This window comes from Aethalodelphis obliquidens, unplaced genomic scaffold (genome assembly GCF_003676395.1).
Source record: "Aethalodelphis obliquidens isolate GAN/ISIS:26980383/991018 unplaced genomic scaffold, ASM367639v1 scaffold13, whole genome shotgun sequence".
In the NCBI taxonomy this organism is placed as follows: domain Eukaryota; kingdom Metazoa; phylum Chordata; class Mammalia; order Artiodactyla; family Delphinidae; genus Aethalodelphis; species Aethalodelphis obliquidens.
In genome coordinates, this window is record NW_020837957.1 from 20,764,542 (window position 1) to 20,778,211 (window position 13,670).

Here is a 13,670-nt window from a genome sequence, read left to right on the forward strand (position 1 = left end):
GTCTTCTTGGTATGATCTCACAGTACTTTACTGGATATTCTCTTGTTGTAGCAACCAGACTCAGAGATGGATTTCTAGCAACACGCTCCCTTGGAAGATGTCAGGCCATTGAGCGAGGTTTGTCCAAAGTGCAGGAGTGTCCCATGTTCCTGTGGTATGGAGGGGCAGCTGAATTAACTGGGGGATCTTTGTATAACCTCCTTTTGTCTATGCAGGCACACTGACACCTAACAATTATCTCCATTAAGTTTCCCACTAGTGCAATTATCTCCATCAGGTTTTCCTCTGGCCAACCTCTTTTGAGCCTCTGTGTGAGCCACAGGTGCAAACCGAAAGACTTATCAGGAGGGAAGACCCAGGGGCTTCCCTGGTGGCGTAGTGGTTAAGAATCTGCCTGCCAATGCAGGGGACACGGGTTTGAGCCCTGGTCCAGGAAGATCCCACATGCTGCAGAACAACTAAGCCCGTGAGCCACAGCTACTGAGCCTGCACTCTAGAGCCCACATGCCACAACTACTGAGCCCATGCACCACAAGTACTGAAGCCCACACACCCAGAGCCCATGCTTCTCAACAAGAGAAGCCACTGCAATGAGAAGTCCATGCACCGCAATGAAGAGTAGCCCCCACTCACCACAACTAGAGAAAGACCCTAACTGCAGGTCGCAAAGACAGTGTGCCCGTTGTAGGGTAGTCACTTCATTTCTTCACTATCTGACTCATTCACTCAGAATGTATGTGAAGAAGATGGACATGGAGAGGGGCCATTCAATGAAGGTCACTTAATTCATATTGTTCAGATCCTCAAACTCACAAGTGAGCGACATCAGTGCATCTGTTTCTAGAACAATATGAATCACTGAGAATTTTTTTCTCAGAGTATCATGGCAAAATAATATGCAACTCATGGTGACAAATTAATTTTACTCCATATCGCCTCACTTCCCCTAAACCACATGAATAAGAACAGTATTTTACTCTGAAATGTCCAACTGGTTGTTTAAGCTGTTTGCCTGAAATTCCAAGACTGACATTTCTTTTCAGATGGCTTATTGCTAACTTTTGATACGTTTCTGAGGCCACTGACTTAGTAACTATAAATAAAATATTTTATTGTTACAAATTGCCAAGTAACACTAACCTCCTCAAATGGAGTAGTAAAGTGGGAAGGCCAGTCAGAGTAACCACGAGCATGGTCCTAAGTTATAGTTGGATGGACTTCAACTGTAGTGACTCTAGATGGATACTTCTAATTAGACCCGGGACAAATCCAGGTTTGCAGAGGTTGGGGGAGAGAGGGAGATTAAAATCATACAATTTTAAGAGCCTTCCTTTGGAATAAAAGTACAAAATCATGATACAAAATTGCTAAGGCAAAAATTAAGCTTCATTAACTTCATGGTAAATCCAGCTCTGGGACTTCCTTGGTGGCACAGTGGTTAAGAATCTGCCTGCCAATGCAGGGGACACAGGTTCAAGCCCTGGTCTGGGAAGATCCCACGTGCCATGGAGCAACTAAGCCCATGTGCCACAACTACTGAGCCTGTGCTCTAGAGCCCTCGAGCCACAACAACTGAGCTCACGTGCCACAGCTACAGCTACTGAAGCCTGCGCGCCTAGAGCCCATGTTCCGCAACAAGAGAAGCCACCTTGACAATGAGAAGCCTGCTCACCGCAACTAGAGAAAGCCCACGCACAGCAAGGAAGACCCAATGCAGCCAAAAATAAATAAATAAACAAACAAACAAACAAATAAATAAATCCAGCTCTGAATTAGAGCAGTTAAAATCCCACAAATTCACCATAACTTTTATGACCTTTTCAGCATATTATAATACCAAGTACTGGAAATATACAAGGTGATTTGACACCTGATATTTCTTAACAGTCTGAAATGCTTAAAAGATTTTGTGGCATAATGAACAGGGGAAGTGGCAACTTAGACTCTGCTGATGTGTCCTTTCAGCCCACAAAAATTTAGAAAAGAGTTAAAAAACAAATGGGTAATGCTAGCAATAAGAAAACAGCAAAGAGAATGGAAGCAAAACTGATAAGGAAAGAACCTTTTGAATTTTTTGATTGAAATAGAATAGATTTCTATAGACCAAACCCCCAAATTGTTGTTTAAATCATTCATGTGAAATGAGAAGTTATAATACATTATAAGATAGCCAGGTATGTGGTGCTTCTTTGGCTTATTCACTCGTTCATTTGTTTCCATAGCTGTTACAGCTTTTTCTAACACTTATGAAAATAAATATAAAACTATTAAAGTTGGAACTTCCCTGGTAGCACAGTGGTTAGGAGTCCACCTGCCAATTCAGGGGACACGGGTTCAGGCCCTGGTCCGGGAAGATCCCACATGCGGTGGAGCAACTAAGCCTGTGTGCCACAACTACTGAGCTCTGCGCTCTAGAGCCTACAAGCCACAACTACTGAGCCCATGCACCTAGAGGCTGTGCTGCACAATAAGAGAAGCCACTGCAGTGAGAAGCCTGCGCACCGCAACGAAGAGTAGCCCCTGCTCACCGCAACTAGAGAAAAGCCCGTGCTCACCAACAAAGACCCAATGCAGCCAAAAATAAAATAAATGAAACTATTAAAGTAAAATAATGATCATTATTACAAGTATTATTTTACTTTAATAAGGCCACCTGAAACTATTGTAGGTATGAGAATTGTTTGAAGGAAGCATGGAAGATTCTGGGCAGAAGGGGTATTAGATACAAAGGCATGGGGGCATGCAAAAACATGATTTATCTTGAGAACTCCCAGTACCTTGGCATAAGAGGTGTGGAGCAGGGAATGCCTAAGGATAAGACTGAAAGATAAACAGGGGTCCGGATAACAGATAGTCTGTTTGGGTGAGAGGGACTAGGAAACCACTGAAGGATATTGAGTGGGGAGTGCCAGGGTGAGATTTGTGTTTCTGAACAATCAGTCTGGTGACAATGTGGAGAGTGGCTTGGAAGACAAGGAGACAGAAGGCAGGAAAACTGATATAATCATTCCATTGGGGATGGAAAGGAAGAGATGGATTAGAAAGACCATCTGGGGAAGATGGTCAAGAGAATTTAGTGGATCATTGGCAATGGAGGGTGAAGATTTGTCCTGTCTCAGTTCTCTACCTTAGCCCCAGGACTGAGCTCACTGCTCAGTGTGGGAGAGGGAGGAGGCTTGGGTGACGACTGCTAGATGTCTGGATTTGTTAGTTGCAAAGAAGTGTCGTTAACCAGAACTTTAGTGAGAGGTCAGTTTTGTTTTGGTTTGTTTTTAAATTTATTTATTTATGGCTGTGTTGGGTCTTCATTTCTGTGCGAGGGCTTTCTCTAGTTGTGGCAAGCAGGGGCCACTCTTCATCGCGGTGCGCGGGCCTCTCACTGTCGCGGCCTCTTGTCGCAGAGCACAGGCTCCAGACGCGCAGGCTCAGTAGTTGTGGCTCACGGGCCTAGTTGCTCCGCGGCATGTGGGATCCTCCCAGACCAGGGCTCAAACCTGTGTCCCCTGCACTAGCAGGCAGACTCGCAACCACTGCACCACCAGGGAAGCCCCGAGAGGTCAGTTTTAAGACAGATGGAATGAGTACAGTTTGGGGCACGTTCAGTTTGAGAGCATGTAGGCATCTAGTGGATATATCTAGAAGACAGCTCATGGGAAGGGCGAGGCCTAGAAAGAGAGACATGAGAGTCATCAGCAGTCATAGGAAGGGGTGAGGATGAGACAGGCATTTAAAAGGGGAAAAGAAAAAGGCCAAGGACAGCACCCTAGGGAGCACCCAGGTTTCAATTGTTAGAAGAAAGGGAACTGGCAAAAGCATCTGAGAAATACTCAGTGTGAAAGGTTGTCTAGAAACCAATGACAGGAAGAGTTTCAAAAAAAGTGAAATGATCAACAAGGTCAAATACCTCAAAAAGGTGAAGCCCAATGGGGTCTGCCAATGACAGTGGAGTTTCACTGGAGCTGGGGATGGACTGGAAGGTGGAGGACTCTTTCCTCCAAGTTGAGGAGTGAGTGGGAAGCAAGTGGAGGGAGCTCCAGCAGTAGGAGGGTCGTGAAGACGTGAGAGCTCTTTTCTAAGAGAGGAGATGCTCAAACTTATTTACATGCAGGAAAGTAGCCAGAAGAATTGGACAAGTTAAAATTGAATGAAATTGAGAACAGTTCAATGAAGCAAAATCCCTGAGGACAAGGAAAGGGATGAGATCAAAAGAGTGTGGAGGGGCAAGGACATGGAGAAATTTGAACCCTCATACATTGCTGGTAGGGATAGAAAATAGTGTGGCCGCTATAGAAAACTGTTTGGCAGTTCTTCAAAAGGTTAAGCATAAAATTACCAAATGACCCAGCAATTCCACACAAAAGAATTGAAAAGCGGGACTCAAACAGATACTTGTACACAAATGTTCATTGTAGCATTATTCACAATAACCAAAAGGTGGAAACAACCCAAGTATCCACGAACAGATGAATGGATAAATAAAATGTGGTACCTAATATGCAATGGAATGTTATTCAGCCATAAGAAGGAATGAAGTTCTGATACAAGCTACAAGATAGATGAACCTTGAAAATATTATGCTCAGTGAAATGAGCCAGTCAAATATTATATGATTCCATTTATATGAGATATCTAAAATAGGCAAATTCATAGAGACACAAAGCAGATTAGAGGTTATAAAGGGCTAGTGGAGAGGAGGGTGTTATTGCTTCATGGGGTTTCTGTTTGGTGATGGAAGAGTTTAAAAAACAGTGGCAATAATTGTACAACATTGTGAATATCACTAATGCCACTGAATTGTACACTTACAAATAGTTAAAATGGCCTATTTTATGTTATATATATTTTACTGCAATAAAATGTAATGTCAGGTAATATACATGAAGATTCAATTTGGTCAATATAAAAAAATATATTGGGAATTAGTTCTGAGCAAGACAGGGACCTCTTCCTCTGTCCTTCCTGTGCTCTGGGAGCATAGGTAAGGATGTGTGCAGATACAGCTGAGATGGCCCTTGTCCTAAGGGACATTCAGGGAGTTCCTGACAGTTTCTATTTTCTTTGCTAACCAAGAGGCAAGCTCCTCTGCTTGGAGTGGACAGGATGGGTAGAAGTTTACTAAGGAGCTAGGGGAGAGCAGTGAAGGTTAAGAATGGCCACCCAGGGGAATGGGAGAGAGAGCTGAGCAACAGTAAATAAAAGAACTGTTGATATATTCTCCTGACCCAGCCGAGACTGGTACACTGCACATGTTTAGTGTTCATCTTCTTGGTTTCTGGATTTTTTTTCTCCCACTTCACCAGGTACAGGAATCAGAGAAGCTGGATTGATTGCTAGACTGCTCCTGGTTGGAGTGTTCATGGCATGGGCATAGTAGAGGGCTAATAGCCTAAGAGGGTGATTCGGGAGAGCATGTAAAAGAATGGTTCCAAGGGCCAACAAGTGGGTGCAGATTTGATACGAAAGAGGAGTCTGCAGGGGACTCATTACCCTGGAGAAAGAGGAGTTGAAATGAAAAAGTGGGTATAATGGGAGGGAGGAGTGAGAGATAGACTAGGATATTGGACTTCCAGCGTGGCAGAGGTGGGACTTTTCTGGTTGATGACATTATAAAATTAGGTTCTAATAAGGAAGGTGAAGTTGTAGAAATGGTTGGTGTATTAGAGTAGACATCAACTGCTGTCACAAGTAGATGAAAATAGATATAATGGCTTAACTATAGTAGAAGTTGCTTAATATAAATAGTCCAAGGTTGTTGGTGGAGGTGTTCTGCTCCACTGTAATTCAAGGTCCCAGGCTGATGGGAGCTCTGTCATCTTCAGCTGTATGCTTTCAAGATCACTTGGGCACTGACATCCAGTTGGTGTAAGGATAAAGTGCAAGAAGGAGCACACATGGTGGTTTTATGGGCCAGGCTGGAGAGAGGTGCACGTCATCCCTTCACATGTCGTTGGCCACTATGTGGTCACACGGCCACACCGAATTGCAAGGAAGTCTGGGAAATGTGTAGTTGTGTGTCCTGGAAAAAGAGCAGCCTTGCTACACTTGAGCTTTAAAGCCATTCTTTAAAGCATTGGCTGATGTGACACTGCTACTTAGTTCTATCTTTAAGTCCAGAGATAAATTTCAAAAAGACTAACTTTAAGAGATCAATTGAAGTGAAGAAGCCTTATCTGACCATACATGGGGAGCCTTCACTTCTAATTCTATTCCTTCAATCTATTCTTTCTTTCTTATCTAGGCAGAATTCTCTGTAACCTAGTTTCCTCATTTGATGACATGAGTTTCAGTCTCTTTCCTTCATCAGAAATGTGTACGTGATTTTTTTGGAATAGAGCCCCTTTATCACCCATTTCGTGCCCGCAGCAGATATCCACAGGGAGATACCCATTACATTACTGAAGGCATGAGCCTGCATAATGAGCAGAAATGGATTTTGTGTCTGATATAAATGCAAGACCCATGTTGCTTCCAATTGTTACCTTAACAAATGAGGTAAAGACTTCTTTTTGAGTCACACAGATAGTTTCTGTCCTCCAAGATGTATATTATCCACCCCAAATTTTCCACCAATAGGATTGCAAGGCAAGCACAGCGTCAGCTGATAGTCATTGGATGATAGTGTTGAGCTCATAGTCACTCCACCCACAATGAGCTGCAGAGGTCAGGGAAGGGGTGGGGACATTGTAGAGGATACCAGCCCCAAATAGGAATTTCTCCCCCAGAAGAGCCTTTGTCCCAAGAATCATGTGATATGATTCAAAAGGTCTTGCTGTAGACTTGAGTAGTCCGCCATCTTCCTTTCCAAAGTTACCTGGAAATTCTTCAGAAAATAAACTCTGTGTCTTGGTGAGGAAAAGTCCTTTCAAGAAACATGGTGAATTACTACAAAGTACTGGGGATGCCACAAAATGCTTCCTCCTCTGATATTAAGAAGGCTTATCACCAGTTAGCTCTTGGGGTCCACGCAGACAAGAACCCAGAAAACCGGGAGGCAGCTAAGGAGAAGTTCAATCAAGTGGTAGAGGCCTATGCCGTCTTGTCTGATGCCGAGAAACACAACAACTATGACAAGTCCAGAAGGAACTGCATCAAAAGGGAAAACAGGAGATGGCAGGGACAAGGATGATTTGAAGGAGGAACTGTGGTTTGAGAGGCCACCTGTGGCTTTCAAAATGTCTTCGAAGATAAAGAGCCCTTCTCAGGAGACTGTTTTCCCAGTGGCTGTGTGGGTAGGACCAGGAGGTTCCACTCCTCCTTTTTTTATGTGACCCCCATACTGGACACAGGATTTTCCACTTTTTTATCCCTGGGCTCTGAACCAAATTCCCCTTCCTCTGTGACATTTATACCTTTTATAAGCAGTGGAATGGGAAACTTCAAACTGGTCACCACTTGTAGCCAGATAGTGAATGGCAAGGAAGTTGTTATAAAGAAAGTTCTAGAATATGTGAGGCGGAAGACTGAAGTGGGAAAACAACGCCTGTTTCATCTGATTCCTCCATGTCACTGGTAAGGAGTTGCTGCCGTGTTCTTCCACGGGGAGACTTTGCTGTGAGGCTGGTGAGTCTGATGTTTATCAAAGACAGAATTGGAATCTGAGAGTGTGTTGAACTGGAATGGACAGGGGTCAGCTTAATACAAATTTCTCATTTCACAGAGGGAGGGAATAATGGGCCAGATGCTCCATAGGAACTAGGAAGCAGCAGAGTTTGGCTTCCAGCCCAAGTCTTCCGATTCTAAATTGAGCCTTCTTTTCTCCTGTACTCTATCTGGGACAGTAGAGACCACCACAGATATGGCCTTCTGAGACATTTGCAGGGCCCTACCATTATAAATCCCACTGACTCCTCTTCCTTTTTTTTTCCCGCCCTACCTTGTTATTATCCATTGCCTCTTTCTTGATGGCCCTTTTTCTCTTCCTAGCCTCTTTCTCTTTGCTTCTTCTCTCCCCACCTCTTCTTTTTCCCCATTTCCAATGGACCATATCATAGTTAAGCTTAATTGAAAGAGTCACCTAATTGTATAAAGTTGTCAGAGAAAGAGTGAAAAGTAAATGGGTTAAGATTTTTAAATATACTTTTAAAAATAGCTAGGATTTATCGACTGCTCAGTAGAAGCAAGGAATTCTACTTCATGTGTTATCGCAATGATCTTTTCAGCAGTGAGATACAGTAGCTACTTCCCCCCCCCCCATATAGATAAGGAAATGAGGTTTAGAGAGATTAAGTAACTTGCCCCAGGCCCCGCCTAATAAGCAATAACATAGTGTCTTACTCTGAAACACATGCTTATCTCCTGAGCTATAACATCTACGGATTCTACTCATTTATTTTTAGATCTAGGGTCTTGGCCTCATTGGAAATTTACACCTGTCATCTCTAAACCTTACTTCCATGCATGAGTACTTGCGGGAACTTAAGTAGGCAAGCATTTTGAGTATTATTGCCCAGCAGGCACTTGGTTATTCGAACATGAAGACAGAAGACAGAAGCAATGTAAAAAGTTTCACTGAAACTAACAAACAATTATCCCTTAACACAGAAATGTAAACAAAATCCCAAGATGTGAATTATATTTTTGTTTTGAATTTTGGATTGTTAATGCAAAATCATGGGATTTTTTCATTTGTTTGTTTAACTGGATCCGGTCACACTCCAACTCCTTCATTTATACACAGACTAGGCTCCAGAGGAGTGGTTCCTTGTGGAAAGTTACTGATGGAGTCTGCGTTAGAACCTCTGTCTCCCAATTTCCAGTCTCACGCGCATCCTAGTATACCATGCTGACTGGCAAAAGTTGGATTTCATTTGCCTTGCAAGCTTTTCTAGAAATAACATAACAAATGATTAGCTTTCTTAATCAAGGAACTTTCCTATGTTTGTGATTTTTATGAGACACATTTTTATGTCGTCTTTGAACTTTTTTAATCTCAGTGAATTTTCTGAACTTGAACAAGAATATACCTGCATCCGTCTGGCAAAGGGTAGCTTTCAGGCAGGGGACATACTTCCAGAAAAGAAACAGAAGATGGATTTGGAATTGGAACACATCCCAGTTCTTTCAAAGCCTACACATTTCCACTTAGTAGTCATTGAGAACGTCCTATATGTCAGACACGGTGCTAGGTGCGGGATATGAACTAATCATTTTTAACCTCCAAAGTTCTTCAGGGGGTTATTTCCATTTTACAAGTTTGGAAACTGAGGCTCAGGGAAGTTACGTCCCTTACCCAGAGCCACACAATAAGTTGTGGAGACAGGGTTCAGACTGCAGTTTGTTTGACCTGGAAGCTCCCATTTCCATTATGCCATCTCCACTCCCATTCATCTGAGCTGCCATAGTCATGGTTTCAGAGGAGAGTTTTGTTGTATATATGAATTATATTCACTTCAAAAATTTTTAAATGAGGAATTCCAGATGGAGCTTTCTTTTACCAACCCTCATCTGAGGTGAACGGCAGTGTAGCTACCAAACAAAGGAAAATCAAATTGGAGCATGAAACATGATTTTCCATTTTGTCTTAAATAAAATCCAAATTTCAGCATTTTTCACAGACGTACTTGGCTTTTGACAGAAATGCTGAGTTGTAGAAGGACTTTTTGCCAACAAAGATGTAAAAAAAATTCATTTGCAGTTAGTCAAGGAAGTTTTCTTGTATAGAAATGAAAGCAGTGGCATCTCCTCCTGGCCCCCGTTTAAAATATGTGGTAAGTTAAATATGAGCAAACAACAGCAAAGGAAAGATGGAGAGCAGGAAGGGCTTTGCTGTTTTTGGAAGCAGCCCGAGTGAATCACTATTCATCTCAGTGTGTAAGATAGAGCATGAGCTTTGATGTAACCTGCGATTCAGATTCCTGTGACCTCACAATGCCTTCAGAGCTGCTGCAGTGGTTTCCAGGTGTCAGGGCTCCTCTCCAACTCTCATACTTGCAGGTTTTACTGATGGACAGTCTTTGGGATTACTAGCTGCCTAAATAGAACAAGATACTTTAGGATTGAAAAGTCAATTCCTTTGTCCTTAAATAATTGTAAAATGAGGGCTGCAGTCTGTCCCGGAATACTGACGTGTGATTGTGTAACACAAAGCTCAGGGAGCACTTGCAAGGGTGGTATCTCATGAAATCCTGTCAAAACCCAATATCCCATATTATCAACCGAGGAGACAGAGGAGGAAGGGACTTGCCTAAGGTCACAAAGTGGGTGTTTCTTCAGCCCCTAGCCCGGTGCTGTACCTCCCACATACTCAGACATTCAGAGCACATCTTCCTCACAGCCTGGCAAAATACATGAGAGACTCTGGAGGAATGGCCCTCTTGGGGACAGTGTAGGAGGGAGTCACAGTTTTATGTAGCTGCAGTTGCACACAGTGCCTCCTTGTCTGTCCATCAGTGGGGAGGTGGGTAAAATCATGAACAGCTGTGTCGAGGCTTACTGAGCATGTGCAGCTGGTCCATCTCTTGAACGCAGGTTTCCTAAGAACCAGCTCAGATTCTCCCCACAACAAACAATAACAAAAAGAAGGTGGTATTCGGCATTCTTCTCAGTGCATCCTTTCCAAAGGTTTTCAAACTGTAGACTTTCTATATTTGGGGTCCTTATCCCTTTCACGAGAAGCCTATTTTTATTTCATTCCAAAGGTTTGTAGTCTCCAGGGTACCTGGAGTGAAGTCCACCTGGTTGGGGACTTGAGAGGAGTGGGGAGTGGACTGCGAGGAGAATAGGGGAGGGAATCTGTGGTGGGCACAGCTCTGCCCCTCGCTACCTTCTTTGGAATCTTGAGGCTCCACTGAGAGGAAGTGGGGTAGCATGAGACTTGATATTCAGGTTGAGGCAGAATGGTTCTCCTTTTAAAGGACAGGAAAGAAGTTCACAGAGAGTAAGTCATTTTTCCAGTGTCCATTGTTAGGATTGAAAAGGTTTCAGAAAACCCAAGGCTCTGGTTCCCATTGGTCCATCGAGACAACACATATTTACTTCTAAGTGTCAAGAGAAACAGAAGTGAGTTATGAAAAGAACATCGGCTTTGGCCATAGGCAGATGGGAATTCAAATTCTGTGCCACCCTTTCCTAACTTCTCAGGCAGGCTAACTTCTTGCCTTGATCCTTGGTTTGCCTATAAAATTAAGATAGCAATCCCTGCCTGTCCTAATTTATAGGGTTTGTTTTGGAATTAGACAAAAATTCTGCATAAACTTCAACAGATTTTACAAGTGGAAAGTGTCATTATTCCTTTCAGAAGCAGCATCTTTGATCGTTCAGGGTACATACTCCAAGCTTGCTGTCAGTTTCTTAAGATGTGACATTTGTGATGTGATCTTGAAAACAAGATCAGCTATAGATTATATTTAACTCCAAAATAAATGTAAAAGGTGGAAGATAAAAGTAGAAGATTCCATTTTTGGCACTATTAAAAAAATAATGTTTTTAGCGTGGAGACAAGCAATACGACTTCTTCCTTTGACCTTGCTTTTTTTCTTCATTATCCTTGAGCTTTACCCTCTGCTTCCATTATAGGAAATTGATGGAAAATCCCTGCTACTGATGACAAGAAATGATGTGTTGACAGGACTTCAGTTAAAATTGGGGCCTGCTCTGAAAATCTATGAGTATCACGTAAAACCTCTGCAGACAAAGCATTTAAAGAACAACTCTTCATAGTATAGTCAAATTGGGGTCTTGGACCTCAAAAAATACATAATGACGTAATTTAGTTTCATGTGATGAAACTTTGTAAACAGAATACATACATGTGTATATGTAAAGAATCTCAATCAAATGAAACGTTATCCTATTGGATAGACTAGGCAATCCATCGGCTGACCTGAACTCAGCCAGGAGGAGCGAGGACATGTGGACAGGATGGTTTACCTTGTGGAGTTTGTCAAATAGAATGATCTTTGATGAGATTAGACAGCCCTCCCCACAAAGAGGATTTTCTTCATAGTTTGCTTTCCCAAATTCCTGAAAAAAGAATCGAATGGTATGAGCATCTTTCAGTTACAGATGTGGGAGGATCAAAAGTAAGAACTTGGGGAGGGGGAGAAAGAGAAAGGGATTGTGCCTCCCTTGAATTCCTCTGCTCCTTAGAGCTTGTGTTATTTGGATGGAATTGCCGACACCCTTTTTTGTAGAGGGTCCTCCACTTGACCTTATTAAGGTTTCACTGGGATATGCTGCGCTGTTTGAAACGGACATGCATCATGGCCCCTTCAGGAGCAGACTGTAGCTCTGAAAAGAGAAATTCTGTTGTATTTTGGGGACATCCATCCATCTTCAGCTAGCTTTCATGGGGGTAATGGTATTTTCTGCATAGATCTGCTTTAAAATTGGTTCTTTGTTTCTGAAGAAAGCATTTTTTTTTCACTTTATGGTTTGTATTTATAATAATTTGTTTCTGAAGAAATTTGCCAAGAGTTATAGATTGAAAAGCCTTGTTACTAGTACAGAATATTTTTATATATATATTCCTTCATGATGGTGTAATATTTTTTTAATTGCTCTGATGCTTTGTTTGATTTCCAATTTGAGTACTTGTTTTTAAGAACTTGAAAAAGTGGGCTTGCTACATCTCTGTTCAAAGAGACATTTGTTCAATCTCTGTGTGTCAATGCCTTGTTGAATTGGTGCTTTGTGGTCACAATAAAGCATTGCTTCAGTTTATTCCCAGTGTATTTATTTTTGATCTTTTCAGTTTGGTTGCCTCTTTGGTTGGGCTTAAGGATTAAGGTAACTCCTTGAAACCATGGAGAGAAAGTTAAGCCTTCTTTAAAAAATAAACGTTAGATATTGAAAACATATAGATCTATATGTAGATTTATCTTCGTTATGAACTGAATTGTCTATTAGGCCTTATTCCTTACCCCCATCCAACAACCAAGTTTAGGTGTCATTTTAGCCAGTTTTTTTTTTTTTTGCTGTAGGCCAGTGGGGGAAGGGGTGTTGTGGGGTTTTTTTGAAATTCTGATGAAAGCTTTGGACCCTCCCTCCAGATGAAAGCTCATATTCCCACATACAAAACTTGGCAGAGTTGATGGACTCCCCAGAGTTCCCTCTTTCCCCTCCTCAAGTTAACAGTCCTTATTTTAGAGAGTGTTATAATTCAGTCCCCTGTGGAGATATTTTCTCTCAAGAAAAGAAAGTCTAAAAAGATGAGAGTGAAAAGAAACAGAGGAAATGGTATAGTGAGTGAGGTTCAGAAATGTATTCCAAATTAATTCACATTTTTCCCCAACTAGGGATTGATCCCGGTGAAAGTGAAAGTGCGGCGTCCTAACCACTGGACTGCCAGGGAATTCCCTGAAACTTAAGTAATGCTTTGTTTTGCATAAGTGGGAGAAGGATTTACAAAAGAGACATTCTCCATCCCCAACTTTCCACAGTCTACAAAACACATAAGACCAAAAGGCAGAATATAGTAAAGTACTGTGAGGTGTGATAGTGGCAAAACAGGAGGACTACACCTGCTGGAGACCTGGGTTGGAAAGAAGGGACAGAAGATCAGACAGAAAGAAGATGGAAGGAAGGACCTAACCTCTCTGAAGGAGTTTCCCACAAGTGAAATAGTAATGATGTTTGAGCCCTCTCTACTTCAAAAGGATAGCATGAGGAATGTCCGAGCCCTGCTTCTGTGCGTCTACCTGATTCCTTCTGTATTAGTTTGGAAAAGATTT

General features: G+C 42.2%; 1 protein-coding gene across 3 annotated transcripts in view; it reads left to right on the plus strand.

Moving 5' to 3' along the window:
• SAMD13 (sterile alpha motif domain containing 13) overlaps positions 1 to 12,660 on the plus strand; it is a 48,109-nt gene extending 35,449 nt beyond the window's left edge. For all 3 annotated transcript variants that reach the window (XM_027114527.1, XM_027114528.1, XM_027114529.1), the window contains exon 4: positions 11,515 to 12,660. In XM_027114527.1, the coding sequence (XP_026970328.1) occupies positions 11,515 to 11,658 (144 nt within the window). In that variant the 3' untranslated portion in view covers positions 11,659 to 12,660. The remainder of the gene's footprint in view (positions 1 to 11,514) is intronic.
• The last annotated feature ends 1,010 nt before the right edge of the window (positions 12,661 to 13,670 follow it).